Source organism: Solanum dulcamara, chromosome 10 (assembly GCF_947179165.1).
Source record: "Solanum dulcamara chromosome 10, daSolDulc1.2, whole genome shotgun sequence".
In the NCBI taxonomy this organism is placed as follows: domain Eukaryota; kingdom Viridiplantae; phylum Streptophyta; class Magnoliopsida; order Solanales; family Solanaceae; genus Solanum; species Solanum dulcamara.
The window spans coordinates 66,706,923-66,732,536 of NC_077246.1; the positions used below are offsets into that span (position 1 = coordinate 66,706,923).

General features: G+C 32.2%; 4 protein-coding genes across 4 annotated transcripts; 1 reads left to right on the forward strand and 3 right to left on the reverse strand.

Annotated features, from left to right (window-relative positions):
* The first annotated feature begins 2,317 nt into the window (after nt 1-2,317).
* Nucleotides 2,318-4,944, forward strand: LOC129870235 (protein PLANT CADMIUM RESISTANCE 2-like). The gene is made up of 4 exons (XM_055944927.1): nt 2,318-2,606; nt 3,584-3,655; nt 4,309-4,521; nt 4,630-4,944. Exons 1-4 carry the CDS (start codon nt 2,396-2,398, stop codon nt 4,704-4,706), a joined length of 573 nt encoding a protein of 190 aa, XP_055800902.1. The 5' UTR covers nt 2,318-2,395; the 3' UTR covers nt 4,707-4,944.
* A 177-nt stretch (nt 4,945-5,121) lies between these two features.
* Nucleotides 5,122-12,557, reverse strand: LOC129870234 (glucan endo-1,3-beta-glucosidase 3-like). Its single transcript, XM_055944926.1, has 4 exons — nt 12,347-12,557; nt 6,728-7,978; nt 5,828-5,855; nt 5,122-5,710 (listed from the first exon to the last, which is right to left on the reverse strand). Exons 1-4 carry the CDS (start codon nt 12,420-12,422, stop codon nt 5,554-5,556), a joined length of 1,512 nt encoding a protein of 503 aa, XP_055800901.1. The 5' UTR covers nt 12,423-12,557; the 3' UTR covers nt 5,122-5,553.
* Nucleotides 12,558-15,136: 2,579 nt separating this feature from the next.
* LOC129871167 (uncharacterized) lies at nt 15,137-15,725 on the reverse strand. Its single transcript, XM_055946051.1, has one exon. It carries the CDS (start codon nt 15,678-15,680, stop codon nt 15,285-15,287), a length of 396 nt encoding a protein of 131 aa, XP_055802026.1. The 5' UTR covers nt 15,681-15,725; the 3' UTR covers nt 15,137-15,284.
* A 1,436-nt stretch (nt 15,726-17,161) lies between these two features.
* On the reverse strand, nt 17,162-19,959 carry LOC129871453 (nicotine N-demethylase CYP82E3-like). The gene is made up of 2 exons (XM_055946362.1): nt 18,901-19,959; nt 17,162-17,967 (listed from the first exon to the last, which is right to left on the reverse strand). Exons 1-2 carry the CDS (start codon nt 19,864-19,866, stop codon nt 17,347-17,349), a joined length of 1,587 nt encoding a protein of 528 aa, XP_055802337.1. The 5' UTR covers nt 19,867-19,959; the 3' UTR covers nt 17,162-17,346.
* Nucleotides 19,960-25,614: the final 5,655 nt, after the last annotated feature.

Sequence of the window (25,614 nt, forward strand, 5' to 3'; positions counted from 1 at the left end):
GATCTTCCGTTGATTTTCTTTTTGTACCGCAACAACATTAAAGGCATCACTATGTGTCAAGGAAGATGACTTATGTATCCGAGATTCTCAAAAAATAAGAAATTTTTGTAATTTAAAAAAGAATAGAAATAAGATATAATTGACTCTTACCACTATGAAATTTAGGTAAATTGTACCTTTTTTTTAGATGCTCAATCAAATTATAAAAAAATAAACTTTGAATTTAAAACTTAGTAAGTATTGATCAAGTTAGGTTATGACTTATTTTTAGCTCATTTTAATTCAAATAATTTTAAATGGGTCAATAATCTATCTATTATTAACTCAATCTATTTCGATATTCACCAATTTAGTTCAACCCAAATATTTAAGCTAAAAATATAATAAAGGCACACTAAAATGAACGTGTCTGGAATTAATGGGGTAGGTCCCCCCATGTGTCCAAATAATCTTAAACCCATACAAAATATTGATTTTTTTTAATTCAGGGTCTGGAGTTTACATTGAATTTTCGATTCAATTTAGATCGCACGGTAAAGTTTATTTAGAGATAAAATTCTCAACATAATTTTCTCCATATTCAAAGTTTAAATTTGAAATTTTTAATTAAAAATAAAGTAATATCATCATTGTATCACAACTCATATTGGTAAAGATTGTTTGATTCACAAGTTAGTTATGCATTAATTATATATATATTTTAAATATTATAATATAAATAATAGTTTAGAGATAATTATGAGATGAATAATAATATAGACTATTATATGAGAATTGCTTACTTTGAATAGGGGTGTGCATTATTCGGATTAAATCGGAAAATCAAACCAAATTAAATGGAATATTAATTTGGATTAATTTTTTGGTTTGGTTTCGGTATTAGAAAAATAAAAATTGAAAAACCAAAAAAAATCAAATAATTTTATATGATATATATTACTAATTATACACATAATATTTAGGTTAATAATTAAAGTTGTAATTAACCACTTTTATTCCCTTTTTTTAGTTAGATGATTTTTATTAGGGTATTAGTAAATTACTGTACTAGGATATTTAGGCCTGATTGAATGGTCATTCTTATTTCACTAAGTATTGTGTTTTATAGTTTTACTTGTGACTTATATTAGGAAGTATATTTAAAAGATTCAATCTTATTACTTCTTATTGCATGTAAATGTTTTAAGCATACAAATATAACGTTGATTATGCTATTAATTATTGACATAATCAAATAGCTGAACCGAAAAAAATCAAACCAAATCAATTTTTTTTATTTGAATTGAATTACACTTTTTCAAAATCAAAAATCTAAATATCGAAATCAAATAACACAAAATCAAATCAAATAACTGAATGCACACCCCTAACTTTAAGGGATTCTTATGTCTTCAACTACAGTTACGTATATTCCAATCATGACCCTTTAAGAATACTATCTTTCTCAAATTATTAACCGTGATAGATTTGTACAATAAATATATCAAAATATTTATTCATTTAAATATACAAAATAAAATTAACTATTTTTCTAATTTATCCTTACTAATAGTAATTATTTTTGAAGATTGTAAGTACCTCAATTATGAAAAAATAACACAATATTTAATAAAAGAGCAATTTTATCTTAAGATATTACAAAAAATATTATCAAAACCTCTTTTTTTTTTATAAATAATTTAAAACGAAAGGGTATAAATGAGAAAAGCTAAGCAAAAAAAAAAAAAATCAGACAAAATTCTAAAACACACGGAAAGGAAGTTTCTCAGATATAACTTTGAACCGTCGAGTTTGACTAATTATTTATTTGGACCACATCTCTATTTAGATGTATATTTTGGGTTAGATTTAAAATAGTCTTTAAAGTTTGTTTTAGACATATTTGATTTTTTAAATTTACCAAACTTAATATTTTTAATCTCAATTAAATATTTAATAAATGTTGTCTATTAAATTTGACGAAAATTATGAAAAAAAGAAGAAAATATAATTAAAAAATACTGAAAATAATTTTATTAAATCTTAAAAACTGCAACACAAAAGACTATACTGGACATCAAAAGATAGACCAATAATAAGTACTAAAAAGAGTTTGAATATAGTAAAAGTTGTTTCTCTATTAAATTAATATTTTTTCTTAGTTCATGTTGAATCTAACTGATAAAGTTCAGTAAAAAATGGTTGACATAGTCAAATGTTATTGATTTTTGATAAAATTAAAAAATCAAAACTATTCATAATATATAAAGAGTACCAATCTTGTCATTTTCTTTTATCATACTATACTATTACTATATATTAAGTCAAAAGTCTTGTAAAATATCATCCACATTATCTAAATCAAGAACTCAGCTTATTCCTTCATCTTTTTTTTTTTTTTACTTCATCAATCATCATGAAATCTTCAACAAGTTCAAGTGATCAATACCAGAAATTTTCATCTTCCTTCGGCGACGAAACACCGTCGCCGATGGATGTTCGATTGAGTTCAAAAACTCAACTTTACGTAGAAACAATGGATCGACAACCGGCAATGTATAGAAAAAAGAAGAATGATGTTCCATGGTCAACTGGCTTATGTGATTGTATGTCAGATCCCAAGAATTGTAAGTCGTCTTTTCATATCATCTTTTGAAAATTCTAATTTTTGAGATTTTGTTTAGAATTCTTACTTCTGTTTACTTTTATTTGTTGATTTTAAATTTTATAATACACTCCTTAAGAAATAATTATTAATATAAATAATATTTATATTAATTGATGTATAATTTTAAATTTTGAAAAAATAATTTGATGGACAAGTAATTAATGTTGAGGGTGAAATAGAAAAAAATAGTTTTTTTTTATACCTTAAAAGTACCAAGTAAAACTAAAAGTAAAAATTTGCTTATGAAATATTGGGATAATAAAAGTAAACGGAGAGAGTACTTTATTAGAAAGGGTTAATTAGTATTTTGGTTGTTCAATTATTAGTAAGTTTTGATTTTAGTCGTGATATTTGACTAAGTATATTTGATCTTCTCCGATTGTTTTTTTTTGAAAAAAAATTGGGGAGTTTTTCACGTTAAATTTTGTGTTGTTATTTTCTTTAAATTTCTCGATTATTTTTCTGTTTGAAGGTGGTCCAGAAGGGATGAAAATTAGTCGTGTTTTTTCCGACAATATGATTATTTGTGGTTCCACTACTTTATTACACGTTAAGCATTTTACTGTTAAATTATCTTCTTTTTTTCTTAATTTATGTGATATTTTTTGTTTTTCGAGATTTAAACTATATAAGTTTAATTATATTTTGTCATCGTATTGACATGTGAAAAATTGCAACTTATATTACTTTTTGTATGGTTTATGAATATCCAAATTTTGATTTTAAGATTCGGTTGATGCAGTTCAATTTAGATTCAAAAATTAATCAATACATTCGTAAAGTAAAAAATGTCAAATAAATTAAAGTGAAGAAATATATTTTAGAATTTATTCAAATAAAACATACTTCACATTTTTCAGTTAATTAAAAATTAAATATATTTAATCAAATAACACAAAAACTAAAATTATTTATTTTATTTTTTTGTTTGATCAGGTTGTATTACATTCTGGTGTCCATGCATCACTTTTGGACAGGTTGCTGAGATTATTGACAAGGGTTCTAACTGTAAGTATTTTATTTCACTTTATTGGTGAGGATTTTCGTCTGATTTTCGCTCTTTTATTTCCCTGCCCCCAAATTATTATTTTTTTAAAAAGAAAAGGGTGGACCAAGTCATTGAATAATATGATATATCCATTTAAATTTCAGCTGATTAATGATCGTTTATGTATTAATTCAGCAAATTTCGACCTTTTTAAATTTACCTTATTAAAATGTTATATGAGAAATTGTGTCAAATTATTTTATACAACAATAATTATGCTTTTGTCCAAATAAGTTGGAGTCAGCTATTTGAATTCTTGTTTCTTCATCAATACAGCTGACATCAACTTGGTTGGAATTAAGGCATAGTTGTCGTTCTTCCTTATTAAGAAAAAAGTTTTTACTTCTTATGTTTGGTAATACAAACAAAGAAACTAAACTTAGTAAGAGTTCAACGAATTTGACAATGACCCATAGTTAGTTTAATCCCTCTTGACACCGTCCATCACAACTCAAATAATTCTTTTAAGTAATATCGATCGATGTCTCATTTATTAATTCAGTCAGTTAGCTCATTTACCACCCCAAATAAAATGGTGAATTTGTCATACTTATTAATCTTCTTTCTTTAATTTCATAATTATAATTTATTTATTTTGTTTTAACTGTTGCAGCTTGTGGAGTAAATGGAGCATTATATGCAATAATAATATGTGTGACTGGTTGCCCATGTTTTTACTCATGTTTCTATCGTTCCAAAATGAGACAACAATATTTGTTAAAAGAAAATCCTTGTGGAGATTGTTTGGTTCATTGCTTTTGTGAAGCTTGTGCCTTATGTCAAGAATATCGTGAGCTCAAAAATCGTGGAGTTGATATGTCCATTGGTAAGAAAACAAAAAAAATATGTCTATTAAACTTTTAAATTTTTTATAATTTCGAAAAATATTATTTTGTCAAATGCTTCTTGAAAGAATACTTTTCATTATGGACAGGATGGCATGGAAATGTGGAGAGGCAAAATCGTGGAGTGATCATGCCACCAACAATTGAAGGTGGAATGAATAGATAAGGATTGTGGAATATCTTTTGGAACAGAAGCAATAACTGCTATAAAGTAAGAAGATGGGTAGGAACGATCCTTAAAGCAAAGATTAATAGTGAACATTATATTAGAGGAATATAATTTGTTAAAATTGTGAGTGGTTAGATTGTAATCTAATTATGTATATGTTTATTGTTGTTAGTGGCTTTGTAATACCTAATTAATGTATGCATCCAAGAATATTGTTGATTCTTCTTTCCCACCACTTCGAGTTCTCGCTTTGGATATGCAAAAAATTCACTATGAAAATTGATATGACAAGCCTTGTGAAAGGGGTAATGGGGGACGAGCAAGGCATATAGCCAATAAAGAGGTGGAATATGTTTGTTCATACGCATACCGACAAAGATGATACTCAAAAAAAAAGACCATTAGGCAACCATAGCCAATGTAAAAGCATTTGAATTGCACCATAATGGAAGGCTAAAAAGTACCTTGCCTATATATGAATCAAATTGTTCATCCCCACCTGGTCAATTCACCAGTTCTCACTTGCTTACTACTTACTCGTTAATACCGGCTTGAACAAGGAAACCGGTCCCTTACTACCAAGAATATCTTATGCAAAAGCATTATAATCGAACATTCCCATATGAGACAAAGGAATTCAGCTTCAGAAGGAAAAGAATGAGTCTACCCTAAGATAATTACAACAAGCCTTCTCTGCCTCGACTGCACGTAGGAACAAATCCAGAGCACTAACTTCAACGCCAGTTCCTGTTCCGATCTAAAAGACTACACGCGCCAACCTTAACTCTCCTTGGAGAAACAAAATTGGGAGCCAAATGAAACTCTGTTCACAATACACATTATGCTACAAGGAAGCTGCAGTCCAGAGTGTCAACAAACCAACAATTAGAGAGCTCAAGAAAGTATGAACATCGTGGGAATATTGTGAATGACAGCCCGAAGCTGAGTCTGATGATGGAGCAACCGAGGAGCTATTCGTGAAGGTGCCATTTCTCCTTCCACTAGATGAAAAAATGAAAAGAAACAAATCATAAGTAATAGTAGAGCAAGAATAACAAGCTATGGGGAAGTTAATCAAACAGAAAAGGACAATTTATACAGAATGACTAAATTAGTACCTTCCTGGATATTTACAAGAACCATGACCTGCAACAGGAAACAAATATTAGGTATCGATAATCATGCAAATCACAACATTGTCCCCAAAACAACAGCTGTAGACATATTTATGCAGATTATTGTTGAACAGATTTGAATCAGTATCTCATAATAGTGTGATCAGATTTCGGGGGGGGGGGGGGATCAGGTATTTATCAATGTTACTTCAATCTTTCTAACACGGTCTTAACTGTATAAAGGTTTTGCTGTTGAGATCCGTAACACTCTACCATGTGTATGTGGATTGCATATGGAAGAGATGCATTTTTGCATCCGTACTTTTGGAAGAACCACGAAGCCAAAACAAGCCGAAAAATTTAAACAGCCTTATCCATCCTAATAATCAGGGGAATGAAGCATCTCATCTATCTTACTGACTAGGCAAAAAAACAGTTCATAAGGCATGTCATCTCTTGTTTTTGCTAACTTTCCTGATTAATGTAATACATTTTCCCAATATGCTTGTAGCAGACTAAATATTTAATTTGAAAGTTGAATCTCATACTTTCAGAATTTTGTGTCAATTTGTTAAAGTTAATTTCTGGTAGAATTCCAATTGGACAACACACTTAACAACAACGACATACCCAGTGTAATCCCAAAAGTGGGGTCTGGAGAGGGTGGTGTTTATGCAACCTTACCACTATCTTGTGAAGATAGAGAAGTTGTTTCCGATAGATCCTCGGAAACATGTAAAGCAAATACAGTAGCGAAAGAAACCATGCTGAAAACAATTAAGAAGAGAATTGGACAAGACACTTGTGATGTTGTATCTAAGGTTCAAATATTCGAGTCAGCAATTTCATGTAACATATGAGCATTTGCAAAAGAAGAAAAAAAACGTAGTTTTGACAGCTTACTAGGATCAGTGGTAGTGACTTTAGCAACCCCATTGAAGTTGCAAGTTCCATCGGCCATGCCCATCTTGTGATAATATGCATCAAAAGCATATGATGCATGAGCAAACACAGTATTTGGGTCATAGCAAGGGTTTTCTTGCAACAAAGGAGTACAGTCTACTTTCCCTGGTCCACAAGCCCAATCCAGTGCAGCTTGCACCATTTTTTTATCCGCGTTTTCCTTTGCAACACAATAGGTTTGGTTTGTAGTGTCATTAGCCAACACCGTTCCAGATCCTGTCAAATGCATGATATAAACTGGCACTCCATTGGAATCGAAAAGCCCCCAGTTCTTCTCGGATATAGACCCAGGTCTCAGATCTTCGTTGTAAAGCTCATAAATGTACGTACTAACTGCAACCCCAGGATGTTTGGGAGTCCCAGTGTTGTTAAGAACATGCCTAATCAAGTTGCTATTATAAGTATTAGCATTGTCAAGAGAGGCATCTGGCTCAGAGGAGTCACCCTTAGATGGCCAACCTGACTCCGTCACTATAATGGGAATACTGAAGTTCAAGTAGGACATAGAAAAATGTGCTGCATCAACAATGGCATCAAATACATTAGTATAGTGGAGGAGTGTGTTAGAATCAACAGCTTCCTTGTTAGGTGGAAGGGGGCGAAAGAGAGCATAGTCCAATGCAATAACACCATTGGATTTCATATAATCATAGTATGGATATACGTTGAGCATGAAATAGGACCCAGTGTCCTGCAAAAATTTGAGCAACGGAACCATCACAGGATCCAACGATCGATTGAAAAAAGCTTGTGAGGGTGGAAATGAGTCAAGGATAATAAAAGACGAATGAGGGGTGGAGACTTTTATATTAGTGTCAAGATTAGCTGCAACAAGGGCAGAGTGAATAAATTTCATGGCAGAGACCAAGAGAGGAGCAGCATTAGGAAGAGTGGTAAGGACTTCAGAACCGATGGCGATGGCTGTGATATTGGTGGCAGGAACATGAGAGATGATATTTCGGGAAACCCAATTGGCAGCAGTGGCATTCGACTGACCAATTCCTAAGAGCTGATCATTTGGTACAGAAACAGTGACACGGATTTCAGTATGAGCAAGTGCAAGTAGCATAGCTTGGTCAGCATCAAATAGCCTGATATGCCGAATCTGCTGTGCTTTGAGGAGAGCCACCACCTGAGCTGGACTGGGCATGTCTGAGACATCGGTTCCAATGTTTACACCAACAAAGGCCTCTAACAGAAAGAAGAAAGATAAATAGTATTTAGTTAAGCAGCTCTCAGTAAAACCAGAAGAAATGATATCCCATTCAACCAATTATGGAACAACTAAGTTGAAGTGCTTAAAATCAAGACTTCTTGCACAGGAAAATGCAGTAAATCTGATTGAAAAAAAGCAATCTACCCAAAGGTTCAAGCCAGATTGTAGGAAGTGGGCGTAAGAACGAGACAAGAAGAATAATGAAGTTCCGTAAATTTTACAATTTCATATGATCTACAAGCCACAACATTATGGCCAACAACAACAACAAACTCAGTGTAATCCTACGGGTGGGATCTGGGGAGGGCAGATTGTACACAAACCTTATCCCACCTTGAGAAGGTAGAGAGGTTTTTTCCAATAGACCTTCGGCTCTAAGAATGATAAAAAGAAGCAGTAAAGACAAGAAGAAACAACAGCAAGATAATAAGATAACCGAGGCTATAGGAACAACATGTGGATGTGGTAATAGAAATCTAAAAATAATGAACAACTGTCATGGCCCTCGGCTACAATTTATTTACAACAAAACAACATAAGTTTCGATACCAGGTTACCGTTTCACAGACTTGATAACCATCATAACTGCCATAATTCATATGAAGACCATTCAGACATAGTACGAATAATTACGTCTAACCAACTGGAAAATGTGATACTCCTATAAAAGGAGAAATAAAGTTTTAGTTGTTTATCAACCCGCGGAAAATGTTGAAATTCTTAATTTTTATTGATGACAGGTGGCTAAGTAAATAAATTTATCAACTGTCTACCCACTTGTAATTTACTTCTAGTCCTCAATCTTCATAATAGAATCGATTTCATTTAACCTAAAAGAACAAACAACTCCAACTCTTCCATTACTAGTACTACAAAATCCCCAAGCTAGTGCAAAAACAGACATGCTTCCAAATATTTATCACTCATGTTGCTTAGTCTAATTAATTGTTTCATTTTGTAAGGGATCGTTTGGTTTGAAGACAGCTGATGTTGGGATTAGTTACCCTGGGATTATTTCTTATTAGCAGTTTAATTTATTGTATTAAAAATAACACGCATTGCATAATTTCTAAGAAGTTGTTTGTTTACAAAAATACTCTCCACCTTATTTCGTAGTATTTTTCTCATTTTCATTATTTTATCCTGGGATAACTTATCCCCGTATTGATTACTAATCCTGTTATGACTTATCCCCTGATTAATAACCAAACAATGGATAAGATAATACTAAATTTTTATCCCAGGACTATCTATTTTTGTCTAGCATACCAAACAATCCCCAACAGTCTGTATAGAGATCCTCTAGAGATTATCTCATTGCTGCATTGCACGATTTGCGCTCATGTGGTCGAACACTGTGAATGCAGATATTCCATTCATCTGTCTTGACATTGTGGTGCAGCAAGCGACCATATCCTGAGACAGTATGAATGTGTGCATTGTGTACCAAATCATCCTAGTTGATCGCCTCTGCATCATAAGCGAGACAACCAGATGAAAGTTGACTAGCAGTTCTTGGCCTGATTGAGAAACAGATCTAGTTGTGGGGTCAAAGGATTCAACAGGTTGCCCCACATGTCAATGTTGTCCTTGATCACGATGAGTACATGGTATGCAGGTATGGTATCGCATATCATGTGCACTTCGATGGCAACCCCATTCATTGAGGTACTCAAGGATACATTCCATAGGCAGCGAACCGTGAGGGGTTGGTAAGTTCATTAAATTTCAGTTTGTATATATTATGCGATTAGCGTTTGAATTTCTTACAAAGTTACTAATTAATATTTGAATCGCCTACAGGCTAGTGGTTTACACCAGGTGGGAATAGAAATGTAGGGGGCGGAAGGAGATGGTGCAGCATTACCACATCGCTGGGATCGTAGGATTTGAGCTATTGTAGCAGAGCCTTGCAAGCCACACGAGAGGGTGAGAAGTTATCATTTGACCATGAGTATGTTGCAGCATGCGATGACCATCATGAGCCCTTCGTCGAGTGGCCAACATGGTGGCAGGAGCAAATAGTCCTCATGCTCGACGAGCTCAGACCACGGATCCTTCTACTTCAACATATCCTACAGCACTCCTGATACAGGATCCATCTCAGTCCACAGCCCAACCGAGCCACTCACCTATTTTCTCATACCAAGGTGACCAACCTTTTGGCACATTAGCCTAGGACACATACTTTTGTGCATTTGATTGGGCTGTCTACTACGGTCAAAAGCACAATGTGAGTCCATCATAGCGACGCGACATTCCTGGCACATCTGGTATTACAGAGGCACTTCCAGTGCAAGATGTGCTTGGTAGATGACTAAGCTACGGTTCATCTCAGGTTAATAATATTTTCTACTTCTAATCAAAAGTTTTTGTTTTCTATTGTTGTCATTTTATAGTATCATATTAGCAAGTTGATTCAAATGATTTCTACGATTGACTATCCCGATGATCCCATTGATTCAGATGATTTTGTTACTCTCAATAGTCCCTTTGATCATAATGCGCTGAGTTCACTGGCTAGGGTAGTTACTTCTACCAGGGAGAAGCACGTTATGACCTAAAAGAAAGTAGAAAAGGGCTTGCTCGTCCGTATGATTATGCTATAGAGCACTTGTGATTGAGAGGGGGCGGGATTCATTTATTTATTTACAGATAAAATCCCGCTTCCTCCTGATCAAATATCAATTAGGATACATTAACTGATGGTCCAGACACCCCTAATAAAGTATCATTAAGACCCAAAATCAATGGGAAATCACAATTAGAGTAAGGAAGACTCTACATATGCCATCACATTCACCCTTCCTATGTCGACATTTTTATGTCCAATATTAATTGGAACAATACTTTCAGCCAAAAGACAGAAACCAAAAACACAACTCCTGGCAATCCTCAATGAAGATTCACAAATAACATTATGCTCACTGTTATAATAACAACAAAAACATACCCAATTTAATCCCACAAGTGGGGTCTGGACTACCTTATGAAGGTAAAGAGATTGTTTCCGATAGACCCTAAACTCAATGTCCAGAAAACAAGTAAAACAAATACAGTAGGGAAGAAGTCATGATGAGAACAGTTTAAACAAGAAACAAGTAGCAACAACAAAATGTACGATAACTGAAGCAAAAGAAAACAACACATAACACTAAAACGAAAAATAAAATAAGACAAGAGAAAGTCCATGTGCACTGAACAATTTTCATAAATAATGGGCACATAAAGTTTATAAGGCAAACAACCACACCATGTGCACATTAGAATTAATCTGGAAAGATAGTCATATTGTAGAATATCATAAAAGTGAATTATTTATTAAGAGATACCATGTTTAGAAAGTCAAGATCTAAGGCAAAAAGTCTCTTTCTTTAGAAAACTCACAGTGAAATGACAGAGTAGCAAAAGTATTCACATTTGCCTCATTTACATCACTGGCTTGAACTTTAAGCATATATCTCCATTTTGTCAAAATTCAGTGCTTTTGATTTTTGTCAAATTCAACAACAGCATACCCAGTGTAATCTCACAAGTGGGCTAAGGGTGCCTTGCATGACCTCAAAAACTTCAAGCCCCACAAAATACATTAAAAACTCACATCCAAAATTGAGTTCCCCTATAACAAATTCCTTACCGTTCTTGAGTTTGTTAAATGTCTGACAGAAATCAAAAGTGCTCACTCTTAACAAATTTAAGGATCAAAACTACTCAAGGATATATCTAAGACACTAGTTTGAACATATCCCAAAACAAGATTTTTTTTCTCCAATTCTTTGCAAGGAAAATGGAGAAAAGATCAACCCCCTAACTTATAGGTCACACGGAGATAATTTTACTGTTGCGCCAAGGTATACAAACAAAGGGGGAAAACCAAACTTCACATATTTAAGTAAAGACAGTAGCTTTTTCCCATCTAGAGCATAATGCAAGAAGAAATAAAGATCATAGTTTAAACAAGCAAAGGCAAAGTGATATAACAGCCTACCTAATACTTGTAGCTAGCTGTAAGCTTAGAACTGAACCCCTAACTTATATAGGTCACACAAAGACAACTTTACTATTGCACCAAGGTATACAAACAAAGGGGGGAAACCAAACTCCACATATTTAAGTAAAGACAGTAACTTTTTCCCATCAAGATCATAATGCAAGTAGAAATAAACATCATAGAGAAAACCATAGTTTAAACAAGCAAAGGCAAAATGAATGAGTCCTAAATTAATAGTATTAATTTGTAAATACTAAATTAATTTGTTAAAATCAAAATTACAGGTTTAACCAAAGTTACTAAGTTCAATCGAATCCGTACCCAAAATCAAGAAAATAGAAGTAGAACTTACCTTCATCAACAGAATGAGCAAAAGTTACTAAATGTGAAATAAGAAGAAGTAGAAGAAGATCCATTGAGCTCTTCATTTCTGTTCTTTAAAAAAGCTTCAATCTTTCTAAACCATTAGCAACCCTTCAACCAAAAAGGGATTTTTGAGGTGTGAGGGGAGGAGACAGTGAAGTAGAGGAAAGTGAAGTGTATGTTCAAATGTATTCTTTTGTGAGCATTTGTGAGAGATCTAAGGGCTGAGATTAAAACATAGGATGCTCTGTCTTATGAAGGTCTCTTTTGGAATACCAAACAACACTTTTTGTTTCTTTTTAGTTACCACCAATAAACAAATTTTTAAGAAATTAATATATTGGCTCAATTTATGCGGTAATATTTAAGTAGCGCGCTTAATCATGGAAATTTTTTTAAAATATCAATAACTAATTTAAAGTAATGATTAAATACAATTTTAATTTTTAAATATTAATCGGAGAGAGTAGGAAGTTTAAATTTAATCATTTTTTTAAAGAAAAATTGAGCAAAAAAAGGAAATTTATATACATAAATTGATATGGAAAGATTATTATCTTATGTAAATACGTTTATTAAACATGAAATTTAAAATACATTACAATTAATGATCTAAAATATGTCATAATCATACCTATTTGATGGGATAAATCAAATATTTCAATATGAACAGACAAAATGATTATGTGAAAAAAATAGGAAAAAAAATGTAATTATAAAAATTAAAAATGGTAACAATCTCTAATGAAAAATCTAATTCGGTTCATTTTTAATTATTCAATATTTAACAAATAAATTATCACTTACTTATCACTTATCTTAAATTAATTATTTATTTTTAAAAAAACCAAAATTTTATATTAATTTAGATTAATATTATAAAAAATATTAATTTTAAAAAAGCGTGTAAATTTTAAAATGATCAAATAAAAATAAATGGATAAAGTATAAAATAAAATTAATCTGTAAACCAATTGATTCAAAATATTGTACAATGCCCAATGAGAGGTAAGTTCTGATATATGGCATTCAATTGTCAATTTTTACAGTGTCAGTAAAGGATTCAGACATCAAGAGGGGTCTTTAATTATTTTTAAAATCTACGTGTTTGTTTGATCACGTACAATAAATATAATAATTTTGAAAAAAAAGAAGCTGAGATTAATTTTATTTTATATTTAGTTTGAGGAATTAGCTAATTTTAAACTTATTTTATTTTATTAAAATGGTGAAAGTACTATTTTAATTTTTGCTCTCAGTGCTCAAACAACCTTAATTTTTTAGATATAACTAATTTCGCACGGTATATATTTTTAGAAAATATTTGTTCTGGAGCATAACTTTTGTAATATTTAATTCACAAGCCAAGACTTTCAAGAATTTTTGTAAGTAGACATAATTTATGTTATTGAACTTGTATGCAATTATATAAATATATACAAATATGGAAATACTATTTAATTACATAAATATTTTTATCGTATTTATTAATTCTTTCTAAAGTTTAAAATAATTATATTTTATATAATTAATAAATAATTTCATATCAAATTTCAACTACACATACACTAAAATAGGGAGAAGAATCAGTGGAAACGAGAGGGAGGTTAGCGGATTTGTCTATATAATTCAAATACATGTGAATCACACTAGTTAAATGTATCTGTATATATCTAGTGTGATTTGCATGTATCTAAGATATCAAATATATAGGAGAGTGACGAACGATATGAGAGAAAAGCGAGCGAAATTTTTCTATCTATCTCAGATAGATGCGAATCCACTTGAACACAATGTATCTAAAAAAATTACACCTAATTTTGACTTTATCTATATCAAAATATATGTATCTGGATGCACCAATATGATATAATTTTTAATATTAGAAATTAGTGTATATCTAATAAATAATTATCTCCTAAATTAATAGAATTTAGGTAACCTATAAATATACCCTCAACACATTCGTCCAGGATGAAGTTGCAGAAGAATGAAGCTGCTTCCATTCTATTGGTGAGGTATTGAATTATATTGGGCCATCTGAATGACTGAATTTATATTGGACCATCTGATGTGTTGAATCATATTGGGCAATCTGATGTGAGACCAAAATTATAAATATCAGATAAAATATCAAAAAAATGCGATTTTTTTTCATAGCTAAATAGTTGATTAGCTTCTAATTCTATTTAACAGTGATTTTAAGACGATTCCTCATAACATAAAGTTCTGTTATTTTAGCTATTTTCGTTACTAATTCTACTTAACAGTGATTTAGGACGTAATTCCTGTGATGAATAATAGGGCGATTCAAAATCGAACTGAAATCAACAAATCAATCGAATTAAATTTTTTTTATTAATTTATCGATAATGAATTATTGATTTAACAGTTTTGATAATGATTTTAACTTTTTTTTATCGAGTTATCGATTCTTACCTATTTAATTATTTTTTTAATAATTTATATTTATTATCATTCGATATATAAAGTCTTTCACTGATAATTTTTATATTTTTATTTCTGGTTGTCTCAAACTCTTGATTATTACAACTATAAATCGATAATCGATAAATCAAATCTATAAACTTCAAAACCGACCCGATCTATACGGAGCCCTGATGAATAACATTGAAGTCTACACTGTTAATATTTATCGTAGTTTTCTTTTTTAATTTATTTTATAAATTAACCCTTTTTAAAATCACAAAATTAGATGACATATATATATATATATATATATATATATAATTAAAACTTTCTTAAAGTTCATGTCCATCCTAAAAAGAAAAGAGATCACGGATAAACTCCGTACTAAAAAAGCTTTACAATCCATTACAAAGAAACCAAACAAGTAAAACTCAAAAAAAATTACAACTAATACTTACTTAATTTATATTAAGTCATATATATTATCACAAGTGTTATTATTCTTTATTCTGTAACTTGTCAACCCTTTGATTCAACTCTTCAACTCGAGTAACCAATCGATTCACAGAATAAAGCAGCCAATAAAACATCAACGCGGACGCGATCAACAGCGCATTACGCTGGTTCTTCATAACCGATTTCTGATGCCTCATGAGTTCCGTGGGAGTACAAGACTCGGCCGATTTACATCTCGGCCGAGTCTCGTACTTCCAATAAATATCCAATAACAAGAACAAACAAAACGGAATTATGGAAAGAAATGGTTTGAGAAGATTTCGGGTTACGGATATTAAACCTTTACGTAACGCGTATGTACCCGGAAATGTTAAGAGCACTACCATAATTGCTTCTGCTCCTGCAGCGAACCCTAGAATTACCCATTCTAATGCCATAAGTTATGTTATTTTGGGGGGTAAATTGTTGAAGATTGTGATTTTTGTGAGTATAAATTGGATTTATGTGTTTTTTTTTTTTTGGGGGGGGGGGGGGGGTTAAATGGAAAGTGGATGAGGATTTGGTGATGACGTGGCAATGAAGAAAAGTGGCACGTGGAATGGTTATGCACACGTTTGGTTTACAGATGGCAGGTTTTGGTAAAGCTTTGTTCTTTTTCTTTTTGACTTTCTTCTTCGGCTTTTATTTTATTTTATTTTATTTTAAAGTGTTTTATGTTGAGATTATATTCCCAAATTGTGTTTGGACACATAAAATTGAATTTCAAAATTTTTAACTATTTATTTCGAGACCTAAGATTTAAGATGTGAACAAAATTCAAAAAAAAATAATTCTACTGTTCATATTTATTTTTTTATCAATGAATAGGTCTCTTTACTTGTATGACTTAGATGTATGGTATTTCATATTTTTCACTTTTAATCAATTATAAAAAATAAATATTTTTTCAAATTATAGTCATATTTAAATATAATTTTGATTTTTCTGTTTGAACGTCTATTTCTTCTTCTACTATTTATTTTCTAGCTTTTCCTTTTTTCTTTAAGCTCGGAAAATTATAAGAATGACCTCTGGTGGTATCCTACAAGTGGGGTTGGATGATAGAGTGTACACAGACTTTATTATTACCTCGTGAAAGTATAGAGGTTGTTTTCGAAAACTTTTGTCTCAAGTTTACTAAACACAAGTATAAAGGAGTAAGAAAATATTAGCGTGGAAAGAAACATGGCAACTAACAAGAGAAGCATCACAAATTCTGCGAGAAAGAAATAAGAACAATAAAATAGTGCGCCAATTAAAGCACAATAAACAACCAACTACAATATTACAAAGAAAGTACGACGGCAAACGCCTAAACCAAGACAACACTCTACCGTCTACTAACCTTCTACACTAATATACGTTCTTCACACCCTCCTATGAAAGGTCGTGTCTTTAGTAATTTGAAGTTAGAGTCATGTCTTGTCTAATCACCTCTCCCTTATACTTCTTCGATCTACCTCTACATCTCTCGTACCTACTATAACCAATCTCTTACACCTCCTCACTGGAACTTCTACAAATCTTCTCTTCACATGTCCAAACCATCTCAATCTATTTTCCTCAATTTGTCACAAAGGCCACTCCCATCTTATCTTGAATATTCTCATTCATAATCTTATTGCTCCTAATGGTATGTTTAAAATAAATAAATAAATAAATAATTTAACTTGAGCCGTTTGATTCTTTAAGTTCATCAAATTTTAATAAATTTTGATTGACAGTTTAAAAGTGATATGTGAAAAAAAATAATTAAAAATAACTCAATTTTGAGGATAAATATTTTGTCGTTGATAGTCTTATTGCTCCTAATGGTACTTTTGATCTATTTCTAGTGTATGGGTGCAATTCAAGTAATGATGTTCATGCAAAGAGGAGCTATAGGAAGCACTTTGTATTTTATATATTCCAACATTCAACTTAAAGTTGTTTATTAGAAAATAAATACAATCAAAGTAGTCTGTTGAATGAAACAGAGAGGTAATACATCATCAGGATTAATAATTTAATACTTTTGAAATTACGCATCATCAAGCAATTTCAAGAAAGATAAAAACATGTTACTTAAATTTTATAAAGCTCGGGCGAGAGGCGAGGCGTTATTATCACTTCTACGGGATTTACCTTACGCATAGTCATGCCGGGTCCCTCTTTCATATCCAAAGGCTCGTCCGATGGAGTTCTATAATCGAAACCTTGGATCAAATGACCTATCGTTAGGTATTCCACTTGTAATGCATAAGTCATCCCTGGACAAGATCGTCTTCCAGATCCAAACGGAATGAACTCATAATCTTGACCACGGAAATCAATATCAGTAGTGAAGAATCTATCTGGATCGAATTGTTCAGGATTTGACCATATTTGAGGATCTCGTTGTAGTTTCATGACATTCGTGTATAGTCTAGTCCCTTTAGGGATGTGATACCCGCTAACAACACAGTCCTCTGTGTTTTCGTGTGGTACTAACAAGGGCCCCGGTGGATATAATCGTAACACCTCCTTAACGATAGCTTGAAGGTACACTAAATTCTTGATATCGTTGTCATCTATCCATCTATCCTTACCAATTTTCGTGTCGATCTCTTCTTGGGCTTTCTTCAAGACATGTTGATTGTTTATTAGTAATGTCATTCCCCAATTTATGTGAAGAGAAACTGTGTCTGCTGCATCCAAGACCAAACTCTGGAAATTTTTTACAATAGTTAAAATTTTACTCTTTAAGAATTTCCATTCAAGTCTCATCTATTATTGAAGGAGCCTTTGTTGTGCAAGTTTCTAAATTATAAATCAAATATCGTATAATTATATACACAAATAGTTTATCTTCTAACAAGCTATAAATATAGGAAATATTACTCATATATGACTTAATAAGCACATATACTCACCTTCAAAACAACTACTAAATTAGCGTACATAGTTAAGGGCATTCAAATGTCAATGGTTAGGGGCCTGGGCCCAATAGGTTATTCGATCTCCTATTTTAGGTAGGGATATCAATGATTTTTTAAAAATCATCAAATCAAACTGTTTATTAGATTTTTTAAAAATAAAAGCATAAATTTTCTATATAAATTTAGAATCGTATTGAATAGTTAATTAGATATATTTAATTTTTAAAAAAAATATATCAAAAACATATCAAAGAAATTTATATGTATATAATATATAATAAGTTAAAAAATAGTGAAACATTAATTTTTTTCCCATAGACGGAAAGAAAGTGGATAAACGTTAACATCAACACCAACTTAATAGAATAAATCATAAATTAGCTATTATGAGTGTATTTTTTCAGCTCTTTCCTTTTGTGCAAGTCAAACTAAGATAGTATGTGAGAGTGCCTTTTTTTTTTTTCAATTTGATGTTCGATAATTGGATTTGAAATATGATTAAATTTGAATTTATGCCTGAAAAATTTTATATTGAAATTAAAATATTTCTAATAAAGACGATTTTATATTCAGAGTAGTCATCACTTTACTGCAACCTAGAGTGATAATGATGCATGCAAATCAAGGTACCAAAATGTGCATGAGCCCGAGCACCATTATTATCAAGTCAGATGTGATATAAATTTAAATAGAGTAAATAATTAAGGAGAAATGAACTTACAAAAACTGTTGCTTTGATGATGGTATCACGAGAATAACCTTCATGGAGATGTTCATTGCTCATCTTCGATAGCATCACATCAATGAAATCCCTTTCATTTCCACCTCCATTAACCTCCATTAACGTTTCTCTCATCTTCACATGCTTGTCTAACCATTTCTGAAAAATCGAATCGATATCCTTAAACGTCTTCTTCATCAACTTCACATGCCCTTGAAAATCTATCCATTTGAATAACGGAATCGGAAACGCATCCCACAACACAAATTCCATTGACAGAACCAGAAATTTCCTAAAAGCTTCCTTAAATCTCTCCACTTCTTCATCTCCATCGCCTCCAGATTCGTAATTTTTCCCCGCTATCATCTGTACAATCAGCCCAAAATTCAATTCCTCTAACCAATCGGTTAGATTTACTATCGAATCTTCACTAATTTGAACTCGAGAGTGGAGGAGTTTGATATTATTTAAGATTTTACAGAGCTTTATTTGTTTCAATTTGTCGAGACGAGTGTTGGATAGAACTTCCTGAATGACTAATTTTCGTATGTTTCGCCAGTACGGTCCATAATTAGCGAGAAAAAGCATGGCGTTATTGTAGCCAAGGTATTCGCCGTAGAGACAAGCTGGGCGATTCGCGAATACGGCGTCGTTTTTGGAGTAACAGTCTTTTACGGCGTCGTAACTGCTGACTACTAACACACGGGGAAGTCCTAGACGGAAAGTGAAAACGGGGCCATATTTATCGGCTAAGTCTGAGAGTTTTCGAGCTAATGGACGATCGTCGCCGTCGTTTTCGAAGTAGAAAAGATGGCCGATTACCGGCCATCCACCGGCGATTTCCGGTGGTAGTGGAGGTTTTGAAGATTTTCTTATCCATAGGAAGATGTAGAAGAGGAAGGTAAGAGTTAATAGAGCTGAAATGGCTTCTATAGGAAAATGAAGAAGAAGATGAGCAAATTCCATGTCAAAGTATTAAGCAGTGACTCTTTTTTTTCTTCAAGTGTTAAAGCCCTACGTTATAGTCTCGAATATAAGTATTTGCGCAAATTTCTAATCAAATTTAGATTGTTTTATTCTTGTGAAATAAAACATGGGTATTTTACTTAAATCCAATTATAATTTATCTCATTTTTTTTGGTAATTATTTGAATTTTTTCTTTTTTCAGATTTCTGATACATACGAATGACACTGATACATCGCGATTTGATACATAAATCTTTTTCATGATACATCGTTAGTTGATACAAATCAAATATTATAATATCAATAAAACTTATGAATCAGCTTATAACACATAATATATCATGAACACAACAAAAATAACAGTAAAACATAAGTTTTACTTATACATTTTGTGTTTGGTTTGTATCAACTAGCGATGTATCATGAAAATAATTATGTATCAAATCGCGATGTATCAGCATCATTCCTATGAGATTTTTGAAATTCTTATAAATGGTAGAGAATAATTGAAAATATAGAAATATAAGGTGTAAAATTTGATAATTTTTCCATAAAAAATATCATCTAAATTGAGATAGAAGGAATATTTTAGCTTATTTCATGTCAACAAATAAACATAATGTATAATTTAAAGAGTAGAGAGTTAACAACATCACGTAAACTGTTTGATTTTTTGAGTTTCACACCCAAATCATTGAAAGCGTGAGTTTTCTACTTGAACTATAATTCAATGATTAACAAAACACACCTAGATACAGATTAGACCAAATAAAGTCTTTGTTCACTTAACATATATAACGACTCTAACCATTGAGTGATAGTTGGAATAGAAAATTTACACTTTCAATAATTTAAGTATGAAACCTAAATAATTAAAATAATTTAGGTGTATTTTTTATTATTAACCTTAGTTTAAAAAATAAATAGAATGACAATTAATTATATCACCTTTTGACTAAAATACTATATTCTTTGAATAATGCGTTGAAAAATAATCAATAATAAGTGATAAATTGTTTCTTTATTTTCTAAGTTGGATAGTGGTATCTTTTAAGTAATAAAAATGGACGGAGAAAATGTTATTATTGTTAGATATTGGATGATTTCAAAGTGGAAAATATTAGGTATTAGATGTTTTCCAAATGGGCCCCATTTGTAAGTGGGCAACTTACCCACTTGACATTTAATCATCTTTTATGCCTATATATATGAGCATTGGAGAGATTGGAGAGGGATACGAAAAAATATATTTACCTCCTCTGTTTTCTACTTTCTTCTCCTTTATTCCCTCCGTCTTATTTTGATAATTTAGTTTATATTATAACACGTTATCAGCACGAGGCTCCGGTTAATTTTTCAAGGTAACAAAAATCGGTAAGAGTTTTATTTAATTTTTTTTTCATAAAATGGCAAATATTTCAAAAATTAAATTTGTTGCTTTGGATATCTCTGGAAAAGATTACTCCTCATGGGCACTAGATGCCGAAATTCATCTTGAATCGATGGGTCTGGCAGACACCATCAAAGATGATAACACAGCATCTAGTCAAGACCGTGCAAAAGCTATGATTTTCCTCCGCCACCATCTTGACGAGGGTCTTAAATTACAATATCTTACATTAAAAGATCCCTTGAAATTGTGGAAAAATTTAAAAGAAAGGTATGACCACCTGAAGTTGGTCATGCTTCCACAAGCACGTTATGACTGGTTAAATCTGAGACTGATGGACTTTAAAAATATAACTGAATATAATTCTGCTTTATTTAGAATTATAGCTCAGTTAACTTTATGCGGAGATAAAATCACGGAACAAGATAAACTTGAAAAAATATACTCCACATTTCCACCCGCAAATATGCTCCTGCAGCATCAATATCGCGAAAAAGGCTTTACAAAATATTCTGAATTATTATCTCACTTACTTATTGCTGAACGTCATAATGAATTATTAATGAAAAACCATGATAGTCGGCCCGTTGGTTCTTTGTCACTCCCTGAAGTGAATCAGGCAAATTCTAACCAACGAGAAAAGAGGCCATGGCCCCAGTCGTGGTCGTGGTCGTGGTCGTAGTCAAAGAAGAAATTTTAATCATGATGCTCGATTGACACCGAAAAATAATCAGCAATATAAAAGGCAGGGTAAAAAGCCAGAAGCTTTACCGAAGAATAATTCAGAAATAATATGTCATAGATGTGGAGGTGTGGGGCACTGGTCGCGAATTTGCCAGTCATCAAAGCTCCTTGTTCAGCTATATTAGGCATCTCTGAAAAGGGCAGAAAATAATTCAGAGACAAATTTTATCTCTGAAGATAATATTGAGCCTATGCATTTGGATGTAGCTGATTTCTTTAATTTTCCAGAAGTAAATATGAATGTTGATAAGCCCGATAATATTTAAACAATTTTTTTTGTTGTTTTATCTGTATTAAATATGATATTTGTATTTTTCTAATCAATGTAAATAAATAAAAATTTTATATAATATACCATGTGTTAATACATATTTTATTTCTTATTGAAGAAAATATTGAAATGCCTCAAATCTTGTTTGGATCAATGATAAATCACGAGGATATTTGTGTAATTGATAGTGGAACAACCCATGCTATATTTAAAGATGAGAAATATTTTTCCAATTTACTTAGAAGAAAAGCTAATGTAAATATAATTTCTGGTAATTCAAAAATGATAGAAAGCTCCGGAAGAGCTACTATAATTCTGCCTAAGGGGATAAAAATTATTATAGAAGATGCATTATTTTCTTCTAAATCCCCAAAAAACTTGTTAAGTTTTAAAGATATCCGCAGAAATGGATATCATGTTGAGACATTAAATGAAATGAATATTGAATATCTTGGTATAACTAAGAGTGTCTCAGGCCAGAAATATATTTTGGAAAAATTACCAACTCTGTCATCTGGCCTATATTATGCAAAAATTAGTGCAATTGAAGCAAATATGATCGTAAACCAGAAGTTTACTGATCCAAATATATTTGTGCTATGGCATGATCGAATAGGAAATCCCGGATCAATAATGATGAGACGAATTCTTGAAAATTCAACTGGACATCCGTTAAAGAACCAGAAGATTCTTACAAATGATGAATTTTCATGTGCTGCTTGTTATCAAGGCAAATTAATTGCCAGACCATCGACCCTGAAGGTTGGCATCGAATCTTCTGACTTTTTAGAACGTATACACGGAGATATATGTGGACCTATTCATCCACCTAGTGGATTGTTTAGATATTTTATGGTCCTAATAGATGTATCATCTAGATGGTCTCATGTGTGCCTGTTATCATCTCGCAACCTGGCGTTTGCGAAGTTGTTAGCACAAATAATAAGATTGAGAGCGCAATTCCCAGATTATCTAATTAAGGCCATTCACCTTGATAATGCTGGAGAATTTACATTCCAAGCATTTAATGATTATTGCTTATCAATTGGGATAAAAATTGAACATCCTGTTGCTCATGTTCATACTCAAAATGGCCTTGCAGATTCATTTATAAAGCGCCTACAATTGATAGCAAGACCTCTACTAATGAAAACAAAATTGCCAATTACTATTTGGGGTCATGCTATTTTACATGCAGCAGCACTTGTACGTCTAAGACCGACACATTATAATAAATACTCTCTGTCACAATTAGTATTTGGTCATGAACCAAATATAGCCCATTTAAGAATTTTTGGTTGTGCGGTATACGTTCCTGTAGCACCACCACAACGTACAAAAATGGGCCCTCAACGAAGGTTGGGCATATATGTCGGGTTTGACTCACCCTCCATAATTAGATACCTTGAAGCGTTGACTGGAGACTTATTCACTACTCGATTTGCAGATTGTCGGTTTGATGAAACAATTTTTCCGCCATTAGGGGGAGAGAAAAAGGAACCCGAAAAAGAAAAAGAAATTGCGTGGAAAGTTTCATCACTATCACATTTTGATCCACATACCCGCACATATGAACAGGAGGTCCAGAAGATCATCCACTTGCAGAAAATAGCAAATCAAATGTCAGATGCATTTACTGATTTGAAACGGATAACTAAGTCACATATCCCTGCAGTGAATGTACCTATCCGAATTGATGTCCCAAAAGGACCATCTACAAGTATCATAGCTTCTGAATCACAAACACGTCAGAAGCGTGGTAGACCATTGGGTTCAAAGGATAAAAATCCTAGAAAGAGAAGCGTGAAAAATAATAAAGATGATACTACAATAGAACCTCCTGCTGAAGGTCAAGATTTGAGTAATCCTGATATTCCTGAAGAAATCAGTGAACCCGAAACTCAAGTAAATGAAGAACTTTCAATAAATTCTTTCGGTGATGAGATAAATTTAGATCGATCTAAAATCACGGTTGATAATATTTTTGCATATAATGTTTCACTTAACCTCATGCAAGATAGTGAAAGTCTTGAGCCTAAATCCATCGAAGAATGTCGACGAAGATGTGATTGGCCAGAATGAAAAAAGGCAATTCAATCAGAATTAGACTCACTTGCTAAACATGAGGTTTTTTGGACCTGTAGTCCAAACCCCTGAAGGTGTAAAACCAGTTGGCTATAAATGGGTTTTTGTTAGAAAACGAAATGAGAGAAATGAAATTGTAAGATATAAGGCACGCCTTGTTGCACAAGGATTCTCTCAAAGACCCGGAGTCAACTATGAAGAAACATATTCACCGGTTATGGATGGAATAACTTTTCGATATCTCATCAGTTTAGCTGTACATAAAAATCTTGAAATACATCTAATGGATGTAGTTACTGCTTACCTTTATGGTTCACTTGATAATGAAATTTACATGAAAATCCAGATGGATTAAAATTGCCTGAAACATGTAAAAAGTCTCGGGAAATGTACTCAATAAAATTGCAAAGATCATTATATGGTCTGAAACAATCAGGGCGCATGTGGTATAATCGCCTAAGTGAGTACTTAATAAATGAAGGCTATATTAATGATGTTATTTGTCCATGTGTTTTTATTAAGAAAACGGAATCAGAGTTTGTTATACTCGCCGTTTATGTTGATGACATAAATCTCATTGGAACCCCTGAAGAGGTACAAAAGGTAATTGAATATCTAAAGAAAGAATTTGAAATGAAAGACCTTGGAAAGACAAAACTTTGTCCAGGTCTGCAAATTGAACATTTAGCAGACGGAGTTTTTGTTCATCAATCTGCCTACACGGAGAAAATCTTAAAAAGATTTTACATGGACAAAGCACATCCATTAAGTACTCCAATGGTTGTTCGATCACTTGAAGTGGAAAAAGATCAATTTCGACCTCCAGGAGAGGATGAAGAAATTCTTGGTCCTGAAGTACCATATCTCAGTGCTATTGGTGCACTTATGTATCTTGCTAATGCAACTAGACCTGACATAACATTTTCTGTTAATTTGCTAGCAAGGTATAGTTCATCCCCAACGCGAAGGCATTGGAACGGTATCAAACATATTTTGCGATACCTGAAGGGTACTATTGATATGGGTTTGTTTTATACTAACAAAGGTTGCGCAGACCTTATTGGTTATGCAGATGCAGGTTATTTATCAGATCCACATAAAGCTCGATCTCAGACAGGTTATCTATTTACACACGGAGGGACTGCTATATCATGACGATCTACAAAATAGTCCATTGTTGCTACTAGGGGTGTACATGGACCGGGTTGGTTCAGATTTTTTACAAACCAAACCAAATCATTTGTGTCAGGTTATTAA

Bases quoted from the DNA above. Each gene is read 5' to 3' on its own strand.
- LOC129870235 (XM_055944927.1), top strand. From the start codon at position 2,396: ATGAAATCTTCAACAAGTTCAAGTGATCAATACCAGAAATTTTCATCT. The intron at 2,607-3,583 runs GTAAGTCGTCTT...TTGTTTGATCAG, and splicing joins TATGTCAGATCCCAAGAATT to GTTGTATTACATTCTGGTGT. The intron at 4,522-4,629 runs GTAAGAAAACAA...CATTATGGACAG, and splicing joins TGGAGTTGATATGTCCATTG to GATGGCATGGAAATGTGGAG.
- LOC129870234 (XM_055944926.1), bottom strand. From the start codon at position 12,422: ATGAAGAGCTCAATGGATCTTCTTCTACTTCTTCTTATTTCACATTTA. The intron at 5,856-6,727 runs GTAAGCTGTCAA...TTCCTGTTGCAG, and splicing joins AGTCACTACCACTGATCCTA to GTCATGGTTCTTGTAAATAT. The intron at 5,711-5,827 runs GTACTAATTTAG...TTTTTCATCTAG, and splicing joins TCTTGTAAATATCCAGGAAG to TGGAAGGAGAAATGGCACCT.
- LOC129871167 (XM_055946051.1), bottom strand. From the start codon at position 15,680: ATGGCATTAGAATGGGTAATTCTAGGGTTCGCTGCAGGAGCAGAAGCA.
- LOC129871453 (XM_055946362.1), bottom strand. From the start codon at position 19,866: ATGGAATTTGCTCATCTTCTTCTTCATTTTCCTATAGAAGCCATTTCA. The intron at 17,968-18,900 runs GTAAGTTCATTT...AAAAATTTCCAG, and splicing joins TCATCAAAGCAACAGTTTTT to AGTTTGGTCTTGGATGCAGC.